This window comes from Leopardus geoffroyi, chromosome C2 (assembly GCF_018350155.1).
Source record: "Leopardus geoffroyi isolate Oge1 chromosome C2, O.geoffroyi_Oge1_pat1.0, whole genome shotgun sequence".
NCBI classification, from domain to species: Eukaryota; Metazoa; Chordata; class Mammalia; order Carnivora; family Felidae; genus Leopardus; species Leopardus geoffroyi.
In genome coordinates, this window is record NC_059333.1 from 96042583 (window position 1) to 96065998 (window position 23416).

The window sequence follows — 23416 nt, forward strand, 5'->3', positions numbered from 1 at the left end:
TCAGAGCCTGGAGCCTGTTTCCGATTCTGTGTCTCCCTCTCTCTCTGCCCCTCCCCCGTTCATGCTCTGTCTCTCTCTGTCCCAAAAATGAATAAACGTTGAAAAAAAAAAATTAAAAAAAAAAAAGTGTGCAGTCTTGGGGCGCCTGGGTGGCTCAGTCGGTTGAGCGTCCGACTGTGGCTCAGGTCATGATTTCGTGGTCTGTGAGTTCAGGCCCTGTGTTGGGCTCTGTGCTGACTGCTCAGAGCCTGGAGCCTGCTTCAGATTCTGTGTCTCCCTCGCTCTCTGCCCCTCCACCGCTCATGCTCGCTCCCTCGCTCTCTCTCTCTCTGTCAAAAATAAACATTAAAAAAAATTAAAGCGTGCAGTCTCTTAAAGGAAATCCTTTAAGTAGATATTATTTGAAATATTAGGTAGATATTATCTAAATGGGTAGATATTAATTGAAATATTAATATTTTATTCTTCTAGACACTTGAATTACCTACTAATACCCACTGAATAATGAGCCAGGAAAAGGTATACACTGCGTTGAAGTGGTAAAAACAAAACAATGTACTAAACGTTAAAAAAAAAAAAAAAGGAAAATAACATTTCCTTTCCTATTTTAAAGTTAGCACCTACATAGAAAAGACAAAAAAGAAAATACACATTATCCCAAATTTTACCCGTAGTGGGGATTAGTCACCTTTAAATTTTGGTGACTGTCCTTCCAGAGGGGCGTGTGTGTGTATCCATATATATATGAAATTTAATCATATATAATTTTATGAGTGCATTATTGTGTGCATATACTATGCATTCATTTTTCTCTCAACGTGTTTTTCACATGTGATATGTATGTATACATGAAGACATTTTCACATAATTATATAAGTGGGAATGCAAGGAATGTACTCTATATGTTATTCTACAGTTTTTTCATTCTTCAGTTGGTCATTAAAGATATTTTCCTGTCATTGAATATTACAGATATATATTATCCTTTTAATGTCTGTGAACTATTATGTCTCTGTAGACATACCTGATTGATTTTGATCAGTCATATAACAGGAGTGGTTCTCAAATGGGCTTTGGCTTTAGGGAGAATTCTGGGCCAGACACCCTATGTAACCTCCTTTTGGGCAGATACCAAGATGGTTGGGAGTCAAAGGCTTTTCTTGGTATACGTGGTTTGCTCTGGTGACTCTTGGAATTAGTGCTTCCAACTGGGAAGAGAGCTTCCGTAATAAGGGCTCAAGGAGTATGGGTCCTTTGTGGAGTATAGGTCTTTGGGTATGAGGTGACAGGATTGGCCAAGGCTTTAAAGTGATAAGAAATTAGGAATGTTGGGATGGAATTAACAGAGAATATAATGCAAACAATTAAGGCTCTGGTTCAGGTCAACAGACCAAAGCAGAGAGTAGAGGAGAGGCTTATTGTTGTGGAAAGGAAAGGAAGTTTTTTAGTTAGATGAGTTGTGGAGATGGACTTCTCACACAGATACATTTGCCCTCATGGGTTAGGCATTTGTGAGGAGACACTTGCTATGTGGAACTTAAAAATAAACATGATATTGGTTTTTTAATCTTACAGCCTGCACAGAATGGAATGCAGGTGGTGAGGAAGTTACAATTTAGTTTTCATACTTCCTTTTTTTCTTTTTTAAGAAAAAGAAAAGCATTCTGTTTGTACTTTGTGTTCTGCTTCCTTACAGAGCACACTCTTAGGCATTTTAGCTACCAGCAAATCATTTTTTATAAAGACTTTTTTTTTGTGTTTCTGTTTGAAGAGTGTGTGGTCTATTCTTACTAGAGTTCCTCCCCTCCCCTCCCCTTCTTCCTTCCACTGACGAAAAAAAGTGCCATGGCACTATTACTGCAGAATGACCCAAATTAGCAGGTGATCAGGGTGTAGAAGACAACTCTGAACGCCAAAGCACATGGGTCAGAAAACCTGAGTCCAGTTTTACCGTGCTAAGTGATTTAATCTTTGCAGCAAGGCTTTGTTCAAAGTGTCCATTTGTAGAGGTATAGGAAAATAAAAAGCTTTGGGAGGGGGCTAGTAATAATTTATTATAAAGCACATCGAAAATAGAGTTGAACTAATATTACCACACTGCCTCTGCCTTTTTACTCTGCTTTGTTAGGGACTGTACCAAAATGGCTTTTTTTCTCTCATACACATCTACTGATACTCTGTGTTGGGCTTATATATTAATTAAAATTATGAAGTGTGCCTTAAAATAACATGGCATTCATTAACTCAGTAAACTTATTGAATGAAGGTACTTTTGTATATATTGGATATATTAAGGCAAATAGTCCATGATCCCCCACCTTATAGAAATTATTGTTCATAAGAGTGAGATAGAAGTATATGCTAGAAGTATATGGATGATAACAAGCAAAAAGGAAGGGAAGTAGTTCTACTGTGGGATGTAGGGATGCCTGAAAAAAGCTTATTAGAGCAGATGATTTTTGAAAGACGGTTGTTCGCTACCTAGGTGCAGAGGGGGTGGGGCATGGGCTAAGGGGATGCTCAGACCAGTCCAGAGCATTGTTACTAGGGCCACAGAGGCCTGGGATATTATGATATTGCAAGTAGCTTCATATGGCTAATGTGAAAGTTGTGTATGGAGGAGCGAAAGGAGTTGATGCTAGAGAGGTAGTCAGGGGAGGTTGAAGCTACCCAGATTTTTAAATGGTCAGTTAATTAAATCAGGGAAAGACTATATGGCAAGTAGGAGGAAACAAGATTTCAGGCATGGAGGTCAGTTTGCAGCTGCTAAAGTAATCTAGCTGGAAGTGCCATAGGCCCAAACTCTCAAACTAAGTGATTAAAAAAGAAAATGAAGAAAATAGAGATGTATAAACAGTAAGGTGTGACCGATTTTGTATGTTAGTAAAGGAGAAGGAAGATTCAGGATGACTTCCATATAATCTGTCGTACGGGATTTTAGAGGATACCTGTGGCCATTTGAGGTGAAGCTGGTTTAAGAAGGAATTATAATGAGTTTGGTGTATGAACACGCTGAATTTGAGTTGATAAGAGATATCCAGAAAGATGTATTCTGTAGGTATTTGGATCTGGAGCTCTGAATGAATTTATAATCAAGGATTGAGAGTCATCAGATTTGAGTTTTTTTTTTTTTTGAGACTGTGGTAGTGTAGATGTGATAATCTAGGAATTCATGAAGAAAAGTGTTGAGAACAAAACATGAACACTATGGGGGTGGGCCAGAAAGAAGAGCTGGTAAAGAAGATTGAGAGGGAGTGGTCTGGAAGGAATCCACTGAATTTGTTAGATGGAAGACATTGGTGATTATTGCTAATGGGATTTTAGTGGTGTGCCAGGAGTAAAAACCATATTGCAGAATAATTCTGTGTATGATATTCATTGCCTTTATGCACTGAATTCTAGATTTAAGTACACATATTATTTTTTATTTGTATTTTTTTTTATAAAAAAATTTTATTCATTTGTTTTCTTTTGACAGAGAAAGAGTGCAAGCAGGGGAGGGGCAGAGAGAAGGGGAGACACAGAATCTGAAGCAGGCTGCAGGCTCTGAGCTGTCAGCATGGAGCCCGTATTTTTATTTTTTTTAAATGTTTATTTATTTATTTTGAGAAAGAGAGCAGGAGAGGGGCAGAGAGGGAGAGAATCCTAAGCAGGCTCTGAGCTGTCAATGCAGAGCCTTACATGGGGCTTGAAATCACAAACTGTGAGATCATGATCTCAGCCGAAATCAAGAGTCAGATGCTTAACCAACTGAGCCACACAGGTGTACCAGTGCATATATTTTTTTAAATCAAAAGGTAACAGATAAGTTTAGAGAATTCATTAACCAATTCTTGTGTACCCACTATACTGTTTTTTTTTTTTTTAACGGTTTTATTTTTAAATAATTACAGACTCCTAGGAAGTTATGCAAAACCTCCAATATAGCCTTCACTTAGCTTCTTCCAGTCACTCTTTTAGTTTAACAGATAGATACCTTATTCATTTTAACAGATGTCCTGAACTGGTTTAAATGCTAATGTTTTGGGATGGGTTATGGAACTGCAGGTGGTGTAAATTTGATTTTGTATCCCCCACGTGGTGCAAGCCTGGTGTTGTGATTCTCATCGGAGCCTCTCTCCTTCCATTGAAGGCAGGGCAGATGGCAAGCTCCCTTGCTGCTTCTCAGGGCACATGGGTGGAGCATTTCCAGTCCCTTTGCACATACTGAGCACCGCTTTTGAAGATCTCGGCTCAAAATAGGGGTTTTACCTCCAGCTCTTGCCTGAAATAGGTTCAGAATCAGGTCTTCTATCTCTAGACCAGGATCCCCTGAGACTGCCTTCCTGTCAGCTAGAGCTTACATCTTTTGAGTTTCTTCCTTTCTGGAACCTGGGAATTCCACCCCCCCCCCCCACCCCCCGCATCCTTGCCCTTTAGGAGTTCAATTGTATTCTAGTTTTTCTTGTTGATTTGGCATTTCAGTGAGTGTATTTGGGCACATAGATGTATTTGTCTAGTCTACCTTGTCGCTTGAATCAAAAGTCTAATAAACTGCTTTAATTTATTTCTTAATTTTAAAGTATTGGAGGTCAGGTTATATTACTCTTGTTAAAATATTTATTTTTAATATGGATAATACATAAACATTAAAAAATCAAAATAGAGAAATAAAACACAAAAAATACGAATAAAGGATAATATATGCATGTGGTGTGAAATTGGAAAGATAAAGGGTATATGTGTTTCCCTTTGTTCTCTACCTGCCTCACCCAGTTTGCCTTTATAGATAATAACCATTTATCAGTTTTTTATGTATCCTAGAGATAGACTGTGCACTAGTTTTCTTTTTTTTAACAGCAGTTTTAACTTTAAGGTAGTGATTATAATTTAATTTTGTAATCAGTATTCAGGATTTTTCCGTTTGACAAGTAGTAATTGTATTCTTTGAGAGCTTTTGAGGGAGAACGTTATACTAATTATGTGTTACATGTATGTTTATATATATATATGTGAATGGATTATCTGTGTTTTAATTTTTGTTCACTTGAGAAAACCCTCAAAATGTGACAGAATCTGACAAAATAGTATAAACTGTTGATTCAAGTGTTATAAGGAATATTAAAATAATGGAACATTAACCCTAATTTTTAGGAGGTAGTGGAAATGATATTTTAAGATACTGGAATCTTATCAAAACACCTTGAGGATATCCTTAAAAATTATCCTAATTACTAATCAGTACATAGTGTTGTTTGCATATGTGCAGATAATTGCCCAGAGAAGTGAAGGAGGCTCTGTCAAAGAGATGAAGCCCTCTCTTTTAGGTTCCTTAGCCATAGTTTATACCATTGATTGCCTAACTGCAGCTTGGTGAGATTCACTGGCACGGAAACAAAAAATGGAAGCCTATGACCTAATATGTTTTCTTCCTTAGATCAACCTCTCCACTTCTCCTACACCTGCACAGTTAATAAGCCGTTCCCAGGCTTCCAGTTCTACCAGCGGCAGTATTACCCAACAGACTATGTTACTAGGGAGTACCTCCCCTACCCTAACGGCAAGCCAAGCTCAAATGTATCTCCGAGCTCAAATGGTAAGATATGAGCTACCAAATTTTTTCAGTGTTTAAGGACTTGAGAGAGATCAAAATGTTTCTTGATTTGATGCAATAAGAGGCATTTTTAATATTTAAGAAATGTTTAACCAATTTTTTATATGTGTGCTTAGCTCTTATACATATATATCGTGAAAAATTCTACTTTTAATTGGTAGGCCTTCTTGGTGTATCAAATAGCAACTTTGGGAAGCTAACAGATTCTGTAACATGGAGCGATTTTTTAATATAAAGTTTTATTGATTTCAAACCTTTTTCACATTTTTACATCTCTGAAAGTGAGATGCATTTATAACTGATGGCATCTTACAGTATTATAATTGAGAGTTGCAGTGATAAGAAAGCCATTGTGTATCTTTGACATCCTAAATTTGATGAAGTAGTTACAAATGTTAAAAACTTGGTGGTTAACTGTTAAGTTAGAATTTATGTTGTGGGATCTTCTGAAATCTGGATTGGAGTTCCTGGTAGTTTACCAGATGATTTTTAGCTTTGGTTATTCCCATCTCAAAATCTGAGGTATTTGTGTTGTGTTTACTTTGATCTTTTGTTAATACAGGAATGTTAATTTGGCTATTCTTTATTTGAGTACCTGCTGATTTCCTAATTTGACTATCGAGCTTCTTTAAGGAATGTAGAAATTGTTGACATTTACTTTATTTGGTGTCTTTACAGGTAGCTAGACAAGAGCTTTGGCCTAATATATATTTATTTATATTCTTTTTTGTTCAGTGAATGAATATATATCTGGATCACCAGTTTTCCACTAAAATGACAGAGTTTTCCATCGTATTTCTAAGAGGAAACCATGACATGACCGACCTTTTATTTACAGATTATTCAGTAGACATTACCATATTTCTGATTTTATTTCCCCAGGAGATCTTATTTAATTAATAATATGCTTTAAAATTAGACTAAACTATTTGAAATGACCACTTTGACCTCTTTATAAAACTTGCAGGTTCACATGGTTCAAGCTACATAGAACATTTTCTCTTGAGGTTTCCTGCTTTCAGCTGTTTATTCTGGGAATTACCTTCTTGTGAAAGTTATACTTGGTTAATTCATTTAGATTTAGCATATAAAGAACTGAAATTTAAAAGATCTCTTGACTGGTAATTTTAATTTAAATAGGAAACTGAATAATTTGTAATGCAACTTTGAAATAGAGCATTTACACATTGTTTGAAATAACTCTCATAATTTACTAAATTGGATAATCTCTGAGTGGATTGTATTGCCTTTTTAAACTAATGGCATTCTGTTTCAATATTAAAAAATAACATTTGAAGAGATGGTGATGATAAATAAATCGAGTATGTCTTCCTTTATTTGATGTGAAGCTTTTTTGCAGGTGTTTCATTGTTGTATTTTGACATGTTGTGGCATTTACATTTGGAATGAATATTTCTTTATGAATAGTTTTAAAATCAAGGGCAGCCTAGGTTTGTACTATAGATCCCATGTGGCTGAGTGAAATACTATAGTGTAGTTTGTAGCATAGTTATCTTTTGTGATGAAGAACACTGAAAAGACTTTTGTGTTTCTTTTCAGGTTTCTCACTGAAATTTGTATTCAAGAGTAGTGACTATGGTTGTCCACTGTAAATAACTTCCATTTTAGGAATCCTGCCATAGTTTTAAGCTGGCAAAAGTTTAAGCATCATAATAGCTTATTTGGGGCAAAATTTGGTATGAGGATTTCATATTACCAAAATACATTTTCTTTTTTGAGCACTGATTTATTTTTCTACTCATCAGAATCATGAGCTGTTTCAAACTGTTTATGGTTTTTTTATTTTTTTAATTTTTATTTATTTTTTTTAGTTCTCTATTAGAAACTTCTCTGTCACGTAAAACCTTTTGCTTAGGAGACAATCCTAAACTGCATTGTCTTTCTGTCACAAATTTCAGTCTCTCTTGCCTGCTATACATTGTGTGTGGGACACGTTCTTTTGTCTTAGGGTATTTTTTTGGTTTTTCTGTCTGTACAGCTGATTTTCACACCCGCTACCACTGTGGCTGCTGTACAGTCTGACATTCCTGTTGTCTCGTCGTCATCGTCATCTTCCTGTCAGTCTGCAGCTACTCAGGTGAGCTTGTCTGCTTCATAATGTGGTACTTGAGGTCTGGATCTTCAGGTTAAAGATAAGCATACGTTGTGTTTAAGTTACTGATGGTTACAGTGCTCTCTGTCGTACATTTCAGATTGGAATTTAATAAAATACCATGAGAACTTCAAGAAGGTTTTTTTGTTTTATACAAATTATATTAAAAACAAAACAAAACCAATCAAAACAAAACAAACATTATATTGCCATTAAACACAGATATTTAGGTTATTTGACCTTAGTGAAAGTTAATGAGGTTTTGCTGTTATATATGTTTGTTTTATTATAAAGCAGATTTATTGCTCTTATTATGTGAGTTGTATTCTTTTGTGTAGATTATTTTGTAAGCAGTTGTGTAATAACGTAAGTCAAGATAGATTTTAAGTTTAAAAGTGAATTGGGGATATTTTTAATTTGAAAAATTGAATAGAGTATTATCTTGTTTGGTACTATGAGAGAAACGAACCTTAATTTTCTCCTCACCATTCACAAAAGTAAACTAGAAGTACAATGTAGACTTAAAGGTAAAAGCCAAAACTACAAAATCTCTACAGGAAAACATAGCATTATCTTCACAACACTAGGGTAGAGAAAGCTTTCTTAGGACACAAAAAGTACTAATCATGAAAGAAAATAACAAATTGGAATTTATCAAAATTAAAATCTTCAAAAAACATTATTACCAAAGTGAAGAGGCGGGCCATAGACTGAGGAAAAATGTTCATAGTACATACATCTGACAAAAGACTTGTATCCAGAATATACAAACTATGCTTACAACTCAATAAGAGCGTGAGCAATTCAGTTAAAAATGGGCCAAAGATTTAACACTTTGCAAAGGAAGATATACAAAAGGCCATGATAAGCACATGAAAAAAATGTTCAACATCATTAATCCCTTTAGAAATCAAAATCAAAATCACAGTGAATATCACTACACACTAGAATGGCTGAAATGAAGGAGACTCATAATACCACATGTTGGTGAGAATGTGGAGCAACCACAATTTCATAATATTGCTGGTGAGATTGTAAAATGGTTCAGTGATTTTGGAAAACAGTTTGTCAGTTCTTTATAAAGTTAAACATATACTGGGGCGCCTGGGTGGCTCAGTCAGTTAAATGTCTGACCTCAGCTCAGGTCATGATCTCACGGTTCATGGGTTCAAGCCCCACATCAGGCTCTGTGCTGACAGCTCAGAGCCTGGAGCCTGCTTTGGATTCTGTATCTCCCTCTCTCTCTGCCCCCCCCCCCCCCCCCGCCCCTGCTCATGCTCTGTCTCTTTCTGTCTCTCAAAAATAAATAAATACAAACAAAATTAAAAAAAAAGTTAAACATATACTTAACATATGACCCAGCAATTCTGTTTATAGGTGTTCACTCTGAGAGGTGTGGAAACATAGCCATATAAAGATGTGTAAATGAATGTTTGTGGCAGCTCTATTCAGAATAGCCCTGAACTGGAAGCAACTAATGTCTTTAAACTGGTGAATGGATAAACAAATTATGGAGTATTACTCAGAAATAAAAAGGGACAAACTCCTGATGCATCTCAGAAACATTATAATAGCAAATAATGCAGACACCAGACAGTATCTACCTTGTGATTCTATTTATGTGAAATTCTACAACAAGTACAGCTAATCTATCGTGAAAAAATTAGATTGATGGTGCCTGGGACTGAATGTGGGAGAGATTGACTGGTGCAGGGTATGGGTGAACTTTTAGGATGATGGAAATGTCCTGTATTTTCATTAGGGTGGTGGTAACATGGTGTATACATATATCAGAATTCAGTAGAACTGGTTTATTCATCTTACTGTATGTAAGTTACACCTCAGTAAAGATTAAAATGAATTAAATTGAATAAGTTTTAATTTGTTTTTTTAAAGGTTTTATTTTTTTAACTAATCTCTACAACCCAGCATGGGGCTTAAACTCACAAACCTGAGATCAAAAGTCAAATGCTCTACCAACTGAACCAGCCAGGCACCCAGAATAAATTTTAAATTAAAACAATTGTGTAGAATAATACTTTGTATGATAGATACTGTTTAGGTATTTTTCCATAAAAAATGTTTTAGATACATATGGCAGAAATAGGTGTATCTTAGAATCATCCTTAGCTTTATATTTTTAATCTCAATTTTTTGGTAAAAGGTAAAAAATGAGAGAGAAGTAATATTCTTTGGTACTTTTTGTAGGACCTCTTTATTATTTATTGAATAATAAAGACCATTTTGCATATATCAGAATATAAAGATGGTGGTCAGGTTTCTCCTAATGTGCTCTGTGAGCCCTCCACAATTCCTTAACTTTGTTGTACTTTAGTTTCCATATTTACAAAATGAAACCTTTGTTAACTTTGTTTTTTGAGCTCCAACCTTTTTTTTTTTTTTTTTTTAAGTTTATTTTGAGAGAGGGGAGAGAGTATTTGCATGCGCACACGTGGGAGAGGGGCGGCGCAGAGCCCTACATGGGGCTTGAACTCATGAACCAGGAGATCATGACCTGAGCTGTGAGCCTTTTTGATATATCTTTATGGAGTGAATTTGTTGAAGTAATGATCTTCCTGTTTTCTTTTGGTTTTGTAAACCTAATAAAGGAAGACCATTATCAACCTCCAGAATATGTTTATTTTTTTAATGCTTGACTTTGTTCCAACAAGATTCTAATTGATTTACAAGATGCATACAATAAAACGAGATAAAAAAAATTGAAAACATGCATGAAAAAAGTAGAAATTAAAATAAGAAAGTGGCATGGAGTTAGGAGTGAGGTTCCCAAATCAAATTACATGCATGAAGTCCTCCATGGACTTAATTTTATCTCCCACTTCAGTTATTTATTAGTTGTATAACTTTAGCCAAGTTATCAAACGTGTTTAATAGTCATACATACTTGCAGGGTAAGTTGAAGTATGAATAGTAGATGTATTTAGTGTCTAGAACATTATAGGCACCCAGTACTTTTTTTGCAAAGGGAAGAATAGAAAGACCTGGGTTCAGATTCTGACTTCAGCACCAACTGCCAGCTTTGTCACTTAACAGTTGATTGATTTTGGACGAGGTCATAGTGTAGCGTAGTGTTACAAGTTTGGTCTCTGGAGCCAGACTCTCCCGATTGGAATACGTGCTCTACCACTTTCTCATTGTATATCATTGATCTCTTGCCTCAGTTTCAACAGTATAAAATAAATATTTATAAAATGCTTACTTCAAAGTTTTGTAGTGAGGATTAGATATGTTAATAGTTGAAAAATAGAACAATATCTGATATGTAGCACTCAGTAGATGTTTTTGTTATTATTACCTGGGCTGAGCCTCACTTTTTTTTTATTTTTATTTTTTAAGTAAGCTCTCCACCCAGTGTGGAGCTTGAACTCTCAACCCTGAGATCAAGAGTTGGCACACCCAGGGTACCTGGGTGGCTCAGTTGGTTAAGCATCTAACCTCATCTCAGGTCATGATCTCACGGTTCGTGGGTTCGAGTCCTGTGTCAGGCTCTACACTATCATTGCAGAGCCTGCTTGGGATTCTCTGTCTCTCTGCCCCTCCCCAACTTGTGCTCTCTCACTTTCTAAATACATACATACATACATACCTTAAAAAAAATAAAGAGTTACACACTCTACAGACTGAGGCAGCCAGGTGCCCTGAGCCTCAATTTCTTCACTGTAAACTAAAATAGCTCAGAGTTGTCATAAGGAATAATGAGACAGTACTCATAAAGTACTTAGCATAGTGCTTGGCACCTATCATATGCCACTAATCACCATTTTTGTTATACAGTATCTAAAGATGAGTCATGAATTTGGTTCTTAGGTTTCAAGTAGCTAATAGTGAAGAGAGAAAGACAACCATTTAAATGATTCATAGTTTCCAAGGTAGAATAAACCGGTTGTTAAGGAAACAACTACATGCTCTCTAGAGTGCTCTAGAGTTGTGTTGTGGGTTCTCATGGAGAAAACATCTTACAGTGTCTTTAGTAGTATCTTTAAATGTGAACATAGTCAAAATAATTTATAAAAGTGACTCTTTGGGATTCAGGTCAATGTGATACAAGTATTTGGCTCTGTGATGATCTGACTTAATTCAAGGATAGACTTTGAGAAACTAAAGGAATGGATTGACCTTTAGGAATTTATCTACAAATGTTTTTTCTTTACTGTGGTTTTGAAATGGCAGTGAATGAAACTGGCAGTGGTAGGGGATGCTAATACTTTGAATATTCTTTCCTCAAATTCAGGGCTGTTAGTTTTGAAATATTTGTGTTCCACTTTGTTAATTTTTAAACTTATATTTGAAAATTTTATTATATTAAAAAATTTTTTTAAACATTTATTTATTTTTGAGAGACTGAGCATGAGCTGGGGAGGGGCTGAGGGAGAGGCAGACACAGAATCCAAAGCAGGCTTCAGGCTCTGAGCTGTCAGCACAGAGCCAGATGCAGGGCCTGAACCCATGAACTGTGAGATCATGACCTAAGCCGAAGTCGGATGCTTACCAATTGAGCCACCCAGGAGCCCCATATTTGAAAATTTTTAAACAATGAATTTATAATTGAGAAATACCAAAGTTGACATTTTATTTTAATACTCTTTTACAGAAGTTGGTATAACAGTTAATTTTTCCTTTGTATTAAAATTTTATTTGTAGCATACTATCCAAAAATGAGAAATTTGGAATATCTTACCTTTGATTACTATTACTTATTTAAAAAATTTTTTAATGTTTATTTTTGAGAGAGAGAGTGCACGTGCATGAAAGCGGGGAAGGGTGGAGAAAGGAAGAGAGAGAACATCCCAAGCAGGCTCCATGCTGTCCATGCAGAACCCAGTGTGGAGCTCCAAGTCACAAACTGAAATTATGACCTGAGCTGAAATCAAGAGTCAGACACTCAACCGACTAAGCCATCCAGGCCCCCCCCCCCCTTATTTACTATTTTAAATGCTCCATCCCTTTTCCCTACCATGACCAAGAAAATAAAAATAAGTAAAAAAATATATAACTTTCAGAAAGATACAGGACTAAAAGCAACAAATCTTACTTACCAGTGCTATCGGGGGAATGCTTTTAGAATTGAAAAGAAAACAGCCCTTTGGATTTAAGAGCTAGAAGCTCAGGAGCGCCTGGGTGGCTCTGTTGGGTAAGCTTCCGACTTCTGCTTAAGTCATGATCTCACTGTTGCTGAGTTTGAGCCCTGCACAGGGTTCAGTGCTGACAGTGCAGAGACTGTCTACTCTCTCTCTCTGTCCCTCCCCCTGGTGTGCTCTCACTCACTCTCTCTCTCAAAATAAATAAATAAGCTTAAAATAAAAACTAGAAACTCAACTCCACTGTTAGCAGTCTGACATTAAATCTTAGTTTCCTCATCTGCAAAGAAGGGATGCTATAGTAATTCACGCGGTATTTGTTAGAACCAAATTAAATAATTGATGTGAGAGTATTTGAGGAATCCACTGTAAAAATGTAATGTGTGAAATTAGCAGAAATAAGTCATGTGAAACCTAGACATTTTTAAAAGTCAGAACGTTTCCATAATTTGATCATAGGAGAAGTTCAGATGAAAGCAAATTGGACATTAGAGTGCCTTACTATTCTGTATCTAGAAAGGTTGGGTTCTTCTCAAAAGGGAAGCTCTGTCAAGGAAATCTGAACATGTTGATCTTTCTATTAACAGCTAAATTAACTCAGTAACATACTTTGAGTATAGTTAACAGATTTGAAATTTATTGTAAACATATAAACCGAGATGACCATGGCTATTACAGCCATATTCTAAAATTTATCTCTTCATATAAATAATATATAGTTTTTAAAATATGTAATAAGGACACACATATATTTTCTTTCAGAATTTCAGAAAGTAAAATTAGAAGAAAAGGGGTATGATTCTACAGAAATGGACTGCTACAGGTTTAGCGTTCATTGTGTGAAATCCTCATTTACTGTGAATATGCTTTTCATTTGAAAGAAAGCTTTCAAGTTTTCTAGATTATAATTCAGCCTTTGGTTATTATTGTGATGTGGTTCACCTTATAGATCAATTATGGCAGATGTTAAATTTTAGGCTCTTTCTCCTTGCTTCCTGAAAGATTTTAATGTGCCTCTACTAGATATTTGTTGAGTTTTTTTTGGTTAAATATGATCAGATTTTAATGTTTGCTAAAAAAAAAAAAAATAGAACTAAATACTTACCAAAAAAATAAATAAAAGCCAGTTAACATATATTTTAAAATCAGAAATAGGAGAATATCTCAGACTTGTGGAGTTTCTGTTATGTCTGTAGCACTCAGCTGTGGGGAGTATAAAAATGCATGTCAGAGATGAGAGCCTGCCAGCCAGAGTCTCAGTATTTCATTGACAGAGACATTAGTAATTCTAAAATAAGCTAGATATTTGTCAGTGCTGTAGGCCAATATGATCCAATTTCAGTGGGAAATGCATTGTAGACGGAGGAGATGTTATTTCTAACTAGTGACTTTGTAGAGGTTTCTTTGGGAGAGTCAGTGTGATTTTTACTGGGCCTTGAAGAATGGATTGGACTTCAGGAGACAGCTTTGAGGAAGTATTTGGCATTTTAGGCAAGAGAAACTTGAGTCAAGGGCTCAAGTACATGAACAAGTACATCAAGGAAGTACAAGATGTGTTTGGAGAAGGGTGAGCAGAACAGTTTGGCTAGAATGAATATTGTGGATTGGAGTAGTGGAAGATGAGCTTGAAGTGGTTTGGACCTAGACTGTGGAGGGCTTTCAGTGGCAAGCTTAGAAACCTGGATTTTAGCACATTTTATTTTTGCATTAAATTTTCATAATACAGCAGTTGTTAGTCCACTTACATTGCTATGGAGTATTTGACAAAAATCAGAGAAGATGCTCCATGTAGTCTCACTTAGAAATTTTTTTCAGTAGCTCAGAATAGAATGATTTAAGCTTCAACTGCTCTGAAGTAAACATTTATTTAGTGTCTGTCGTTGGCTGAACACTTCATTTGGCACTTGTGAAGAGAATGGATCGCCTGTGAGTATCAGTTAATGATACAGTTCTAGAGACAGACCACACATGAAACTGAGGAGTGTTCATAAAGCAGCAGTATCTCACTTGCTTTGTCACTTTAGAATCTCTTACTTTAATTTCCTACTCATGCCGTGTGCTAGCATAAATGTATTTAATGCATTCATTCCAGATAGGTGAAAGGTTAGGCAGCTCTTGGAGAGTCATTTTCTGCCTTGCTCTTTGGAAATGTTATAAACCTCAGGTGGGAGTCATTGGGATGATCCTTGCTACCATCCAGACTGGCAGTATGTGTAGAGTAACCCTGGGTGTAGACAGGAGCCTTGACCATAAGCCATTTCAAGTCTGTGCACAGTCTTGTTAGTTCACAAGATCTAGTTCTCAGAGGCAAGCTAGTATTACATAACAACAGGATTTTAAAAAGGAGTTAATGGGAAATGATTTTCATAATTATCACAATGGGGTAGGTGATTTGATGAATTAGTTTTCTTATTTACAAGATGAGTGCCCCCCTCCCCCAAAACCCCAAAAAACAAAAAAACAAGATGAGTTGTTTCCATATAATCTCGATAGAATGGGTTTTTTTTTTTCCTTTTGGTACCTCTTTCTGATCTATATGAGGATGACAGTATCTTTTGTGCACTCTCCTAACTGTATGTGTAGTAACAGTGAGGCCCATGTAACATGAGGCCCTTGTAACCTTCAGTGTTTTACAATCTTGGCCTGGAGAAGTGAAAGTGAAGTTGAAGGAATTGCTCCTTCTTCCCTTATGCACCCTGGGCTCTTCTGCCCTGCACCTTTGCTCAGGTTTTCTCCCGTATCTGGAATACCCTTCTTTCCCCTCCCTTTGGCTGTCTCTGAGCTGGTAACTTCAAAGTGCAGTGTGTTGCATAGTAATTTCCTCATATTCATAGTTCATTTGTTATATACATACTGTTTATTGTTGTTCTTAATGATTCCCTTAATGTCTTCTAAAAATTTTTTTCCTTAATTTAAGGTATGATTACTTAGAGTCCTAACTCCCCTTTCCTTTAGGATTAATCAGTTGTTTAAAGTGGAACTTTATGTATGAAAAGCGTAATGTAAACTTGTTGTCATTGTTATAATGGTAATGATTATCACATCTCAATTAATACCATCTGTTTCATCCTTATTTTTTGTTGTGTGGTTCTTAGGTTCAGAATTTAACATTACGCAGCCAGAAGTTGGGTGTATTATCTAGCTCACAGAACGGTCCGCCAAAAAGCACTAGTCAAACTCAGTCATTGACAATTTGTCATAACAAAACAACAGTGACCAGTTCTAAAATCAGCCAACGAGATCCTTCTCCAGAAAGTAATAAGAAAGGAGAAAGTCCAAGTCTGGAATCACGCAGCACAGCTGTCACTCGGACATCAAGTATTCACCAGTTAATAGCACCAGGTAGGATAAAACTTGTTGAAAATAGTTGCATTATTCGTACAAAAGATGTCTATTACTTGAACAAGGACAATGCTTTTAAAACATTTTAAAATGTGAATTTCATGAGTTTACAAAAAGTCAGTATTGTAGCTTGAAAAAAGGGAAACCAAAAGAGCCCAACAGCTAAAACAAATTACAATAATAAAATAAACTTTTTTGGTCAGTTAACATTTGATTAACATCTTCATTGTGTGCTGGTCTCCCATTATACTAGTAAAACCAATAGCTTTTATTTTTTATTTATTTGATTAAAAATTTTTTTTTAACTCTTCTATGGTTAATGTATAGTGTTATATTAGTTTCAGGTGTACAGTGTAGTGATTCGACAATTCTCTTTATTACTGCTTATCAAGATAAGCGTACTCTTAATCTCCATCACCTATTTCACTCATCCCCCAATCCACTCCCCTCTGGTAAACCCTTTGTTCACTGTAGTTAAGAATCTGTTTTTTTGTTTTTTTTTTCCTTGTTCATTTGTTTCTTAAACTCTACATGTGAAGAATTCATATGGTAGTTGTCTTTCTCTTGTTTCACTTAACATTAAATTCTCTAGCTCTATATATGTTGTTGCAAATGGCAAGATTTAATTCTTTTTGATGGCTGAGTAATATTCCATTGTATATATCTACACATCTTTATCCATTCATCTATGGATGGACACTTGGGCTGCATCCATAATTTGGCTATTGTAAATAATGCTGCAAAAACAGGGGTGCATGTATCCTTTTGAATTAGTGTTTTCATATTCTTTGGGTAAATACTCATTAGTGTAATTACTGGATTGTAGGATAGTTCTATTTTTAATTTTTTGAGGAACTTCCATCGTGTTTTCCACAGTGGCTGCACCAGTTTGCATTGCTGTCAACAGTGCAAGAGGGTTCCTTTTTCTCCACATCCTGTCAGCGCTTGTTATTATAAAACCTTCTAGCTTTAAAGAAAAAAAAAAAATTTGCCTATAGTTTATTTAATATGCTTTAGTGGAACAAAATTAAAACCTCTAAAAAAAAAAGCACACATATTTTTTGTTTAAAGTTGTCATTAGTGAGTGGAGTTTACCACTTTCCAAAACTAAGGATTTTGTGTAATTATTTCCCTTACCATGTTGCTTTTTTTCCATCTTTTATTTCATTTCTGAGAGGAAGATGTCAGGCAGTCAGTTAAGTCATTTTCATTCTCATCAACCTTTGAAACCTTCTGCTGTCCACAGATAACTGTTTCATGGTTCTCATGCTGAAAATGTTGGGGCCATCCAGCATGAGTTTCCTTGCCATCTCTTCTGTTCATCTCAGAATTTCTCAGTGTTGAGCTTTGTTCACTTATAATAAGATAAGGAGTTATCTGCTTTCTACTTTAAAGTTAACACTGATTGTGTCATTGATTTGCATTTCTTTTTTTTTTTTTTTTTTTTTTTTACCAGCACCTGACTTTTTCTTGTAGTTGTTACAGCATCTTTTGTTTCCCTCATGCTGGATCCTTTCCTTTGCTTCTCGTGCATACTTAGATTTCTCCTATATATATCTGCATATGTTATTTCAATAGCTATTTCAACTATTGTTTATTGAAAGTATGTGTGTGTGTCATTCACTGGGCTAGACATCACATATGTTTCATTAAAAATCCTCCTGGGGCACCTGGGTAGCTCAGTCAGTTGAGTGTCTGACTTTTGGTTTTGGCTCAGTTCATGATCTCATGGTTTATGGGTTCAAGCCCCTTGCACGCTCTGTGCTGACAGCTCAGGATCCACTTGGGATTCTCCTTCACTCTCTCTCTCTGCCCCTCCCCTGTGTGCTCATGCCTACTCTCTCTCTCTCTTTCAAAATAAATAAATTAAAAAAAAGTTATTTCTAATAAATGTCTTTCTCAAAATTAGTAAATAAACTTAAAAAACCCCTCCTTTGATCCAACTTCATCAAGTAAGCATCTTCTTTCTTTTTAAAACTCTGCATTACTTTTTAAAGGTTAATTTTATATTACTGAAGTCTCCTTTTTCTCCACCTAAACCTATTTCTCTTACATCTTTCCTCTGTGTTAATATTGCCAGCATCCTCAGCACCCAACCTCAGTGTCTTGTAATTGTTTGATTCCCCTAGTTAGAAATCTCTCATCACTTTGAACTTGTATGGCATTTTTATGCTTCTTCATGGTCCTTTTTCTTTTATAGTTATTGATATACTTAGCTTTTCTCTAGATAGTAAGCTCTTTGAGAGTAAGATAATAATATTGAGCACTTACATGTCAAGTACTTCACAATTATTAACTCCTTTAATCCTTTTTCAGATTCACCTTTTCATCCCTTAATCTTAACAGCGATAAATTGTACCTTATAAACACTTTCTACAATAGATGGACAGTAAATATTTGTTGGATTAATAGTTGATTTTTTTTTTCCATTTGAATTTTGGAAATTAAGTACAGGCTTTGTTATAATGTATAAATTAATAAACCCATTCATAGTGTAGTGTGGTGTGAATTCTTTTTTATAAACATATGTGTGCTTAGGTACTGTTCTCTGTATGGCTTGATAACAGGATTTTTGTATTGTACTGTCCAGAGTATTTTCACCTCAAACCAGCCTCTGACCAGTGTTAATAGAGGAGTCAGTGTGGACAAGCAGTGACCCACTGCACTTGAAATGACTGCTTAGGGGACAGTTTTTAGTGACTCTTACAGTTATGATAGATTATAACGAAGGGTGGGTTAGTTTACTGCCAAAGAGAATGCTACCTTCAAAGAAAGCTAGGACCTCTTTCAGGGTGAGTTCAAGCAAGGAGATCTACTTTTAGATTTTCAGTCCTACTGAACTCCCAATACCTGGTTCTTTTTTTTTTTTTTTAAGTTTATTTATTTTGAGAGGGGAGGGAGGGGCAGAGAGAGAGAGAGAGAGAATGAATGCCAAGCAGGCTCTGCACTGTCATTGTGGAGCCTGATGTGGGACTTGAACTCACAAACCCCTGAGATCATTACCTGAGCTGAAATCAAGAGTCCCAATACCTGGTTCTAAGTTGACAGTTACTCTTCCCCTTTTTTTTCATTGATAGTGTGATAGTATCCCTATAGTTGCCTTCCTCTGATAGCCAGTATTTTATGTGGGTATGGAGGAGACAGGTAGGCTAAAACCATCAGAGTCTCAGGACAATTCAATTCCAAATTTAGATCTCTTAACGTGTACTAACCAAACTCCAGTTTTCCATGGTGTTGTTGATTAGAAACAAAACCAATGAAACACCCTCAGCCACAAAAACCTTTTGCAGCTACCAAACTTATAAATTCATTCAAGCCTTACACTGCAGTAATGCAAAGTAATTTATATCTCCTGTCTAGGAAACAACTGTATTTTTCCACTCTTAGTTTTTCTGCACTTGTTGGTGGGAAGTTAGTCTGAAATCAACATTTTTTTTCTTTTTTGAGATTCTTGAATTGGTAATTTGTCTTTTTCCTTAGAAAAATGCTTATTCCTATAAGTTGCTTTCAAATATGAGAAAAATCTGGTGTCCTAATGCAGTATAGACTAATAATTATTATAATGAACATGGTTATTATTTCTTTATATTTATTTCTAGGGTGCTAAAATCATTTGATTTTTTCCGTCATTTTTTTAAATTAAAAAAAAAATTAAGTTTATTTTTGAGAGAGAGACAGAGAGTGAGTAGGGGAGGGCAGAGAGAGAGAGGGATAGAGAAAATCCCAAGCAGATTCTGTACTGTCAGCACAGAGCTGGATATGGGGCTCAAACTCACAAACCATGAGATCATGATCTGAGTCGAAATCTAGTGAGACGCTTAACTGACTGAGCCACCCAGGTACCCCTCATCATTTCTTTTTGAATGTGTAGTTCTCACTTCATAGTTAATGTATTTTTAATATATAAAATAAAGGTGAACAACAACCACATATCTGGATATTATCATGAACTCTATTCGAGTTCAAGTCTTTATAGCAGTTTTTAGAGCTTTTAGTCTAGAGCTTTTATTCCAAACAAAATTTTCTAAACAAAATCAGTTTAGTTGGAAAAAATATATACCACTTTCTGTAGACATGAATTTAATATGTAGTGAAAAGCCTATGCTAGTCTGCTCAGGCTGCCATAAAGGATACCATAGACTAGGTTGGCTTAAACAACAGAAAATTATTTTCTTACAGTTCTGGAGGCTGGAAAACCCAAGGTCAAGGTCTGGCAGTGTTTGGTTTTTGGTGAGAGCTCTCCTCCTGGCTTGCAGATGACTGCCTTCTTGCTGTGTCCTCACATGGCCTTTCATCTGAGTGCCAGGAGAGAGGATATTGAGCTTTCTGATGTTGATGTATATTCTTGTAAAGATTCTACCCTTCTGACCTCATTCATCTTTAATTACTTCCTTAGAGGCCCCATTACCAAATACAGTCACATTAGGGGTTGGGGTCTCAACATATGCATTTTTGGGGACAAAAACATTCAGTCCATAAGAGGAACCCAGACTCAGCTAGGGCTATGGGTTCTTTTAGACCCAGTGCTGCCCCTTAATAGCTAGCTGATTTCAGGTAGTGCACTTAACTGCCCAGTTTCTTCATCTGTAATATATTGGATTATCATAGTACCCTGTTTGCCTCATGGGGTTGCTATAACTATTTAATAAAATAATATGTTTAATAATTTACAATAACGTGTAATTGTTGGGGTGCCTGGGTGGCTCAGTCGGTTAAGCATCCGACTTCAGCTCAGGTCATGATCTCACAGTTCATGAGTTTGAGCCCCGCATCGCACTCTGTGCTGATATGATAGCTCAGAGCCTGGAGTCTGCTTCAGATTCTGTGTTGTCTTCTCTCTCTGCCCCTCCCTGCTCACTCTCTCTCTCTCTCTCTCTCTCTCTCAAAAAATTAAACATTAAAAAAAATAATGTGTAATTAATAATATACTTAATTGTAAGTAATTATATAAAGAATTCTACATATGTGAGAGAGTATGATAATCATTAACTCTCCAAATATAAACCCATCTTAATAATACTTATTAAAATCAGAGAAGTTAAGAAACATGATATTCTCCAGAACACTAGGGCTTTTCTTGTAAAAAGAAGTATTGCTTCAGATATTCTCATAATTATTCTGTAATGTATATGCTTATCAGTTGGACTTATGGACTAATATAAAATATATAGACTCACTTTGATGTCTCATCAAAAATTTAGTTTAGGTGAGAGAGTATTGAATTATCAGCTCTAGAATATAAAAAAAGATTGCTTATTTGCTAGAGCTGAGAAGGAATTTTTATTCCCATAAATATGATGTACATTGTACTTCAATCATATGGTAAATTTTGGGGCTCCTGGGTGGCTCAGTTGGTTAAGCATCCAGCTCTTGACTTTGGCTCAGGTAATCATCTCACGGTTTGTGAGTTCAAGCCCAGCATCGGGCTCTGTGCTGACTGTACAGAACCTGCTTGGGATTCTCTCTCTCTCCCTGTCTCTCTTCCCCTTCTCCACTCATGCTCTCTTTCTCTCTCAAATAAATAAACTTAAAAAGAAACTTAAAAGAGTGGTAAATTTTAATTACAACTCAAAAAGTTGAACTAAAATGGGCTTTTGCTGTTATCCTGGAAAAAACTCTATTTCCCTATATTTAAAAGAGGAAAAATAGTATCTTGAGCCCTTTGGAGAAAAGGCACTCTCTAGAATTCCAAGATTTGGGGGCACCTGGGTGACTCAGTCAGTTAAGCATCTGAATCTTGATTTTGGCTCAAGTTATGATCTCACCGTTTGGGAGCTCAAGCCCTGCATCAGGCCTGCATCAGGCCTGCTGAGGACTCTCTGCCCCTTCCCCATGCACATGAGCCCTCCATATCTGTCTCTCAAAATAAATAAATAAATATTAAAAAAAAAAAAAAGCTTAAAAAGAATTTCAAGATTTTATTGAATGTTCTATAATATAATCTTTATCAACACATTTATAAAGTACTAGTGTAAAATTTTCAGTCTTAATTTGAAGTGCTAATCTAGTTATGTGAGAATTATTTTGTTAAATGAAATTTTAGACCTAATCTCCATTTTTCTTAATACAATTTGTGGATATTTGTTGAACCCTCTCTTTTGAGATGTTAATCAGATGTTAATTTCCTTAAAGGATCTCCGAATTTTAAATGATAACCAACCAAATGCAAGAATGTTAAAGTTGTTACAAGGTTTCATAAGGCTTTTTGCCACAAATGTGGTTAAGTACAAAAATAGATGCAAGGTTTATCTTAACATTCTGAGATTTAAAGAAAATGTTGCAGAGTCTTTAGAACTATTTTAAGTGTATATAGCTTTTATATGATATTAAGCAATCTTTTCAATTTATCTTCTAATGAACCTAGTGTCCATTTTTAAGTAAACAGGATTTCCCCAGCATCCCCCTCTGTGTAAACATACACACTAGTATGCAGAAGAAGCATAATGATGGGACAAATATTTACTACTTGATTTTGCTAATTCTTACATATATTATCCCTGTTGTGAGTGACTCCTGTGTGGAGAAAACTGATAGTATCAGTGATAGATCACTGTAGGTTTTGTTGTTGGTTTTTTTTATTTTTGGTGGGTGGGGAGAGAAGTTAAACAAGATCATTTATTTAGACAGCATGGATTCTCTCTGCAAGCAAAACTAATGCTCTCCTAGATTTGGAATGGCCTCTGAGATTTTATTTCTTAGTTACAGTGATTATTGAACAGTGGTATAGAATTGACACGTGTTTTGCTTAGCTGAATTTACTTTTTATACAAAACATTTTCAGAGTCAAATAATACCAACTTTTCATCCTGGCTCAAATTTGGAAAGTTATTTGGGAAGCTTTATAAATAATTACATTGACTATTAGTTGGAAGAGTATTTAGACGTAGATTAGAAAAGATGAGACATTTATGAATTTTGATATTGCATATTTATGATTTTGAAGTTACTTATATACATATTACATTTGTTCGTGGTACTTCTTCTCTTCTCCCCAAAGAAGGAATTCAGATGGATAAACTTTGTTAAGTTACTGCAGATATTCTGATGACTTCTAAAATTTAATAAGAGTAAATCATGTGTATATTTCAGATGTATGAATCAATTGCTTTAGGCAGTTTTTCTTTTGACCTTATCACAGTAAGGTTATTTTATGAAGTCTTTATAGTTTTCTGAGGAAAAGTTGTTATTATATTTTCAAATCACTCTTGTCTGAAAGTCTTATAAAAGATTTCTGGAGATTATGACATTCTGATGTGAAAACTTGCCTCC

General features: G+C 35.6%; 1 protein-coding gene across 10 annotated transcripts in view; it reads left to right on the plus strand.

The window, feature by feature from the left end:
• PHC3 (polyhomeotic homolog 3) overlaps positions 1 to 23416 on the plus strand; it is a 105300-nt gene that overhangs the window by 39344 nt on the left and 42540 nt on the right. For 8 of the 10 annotated variants that reach the window (XR_006718514.1, XR_006718515.1, XM_045503009.1 and 5 more), the window contains exons 5-7: positions 5417 to 5575; positions 7593 to 7691; positions 15901 to 16147. Coding sequence is in view for 8 of the 10 variants with exons in the window: in XM_045503009.1 (XP_045358965.1) it covers positions 5417 to 5575; positions 7593 to 7691; positions 15901 to 16147 (505 nt within the window). In the remaining 2 variants the exon portion in view is untranslated. The remainder of the gene's footprint in view (positions 1 to 5416; positions 5576 to 7592; positions 7692 to 15900; positions 16148 to 23416) is intronic. The other 2 variants (XM_045503006.1, XM_045503008.1) reach the window with 1 other exon arrangement.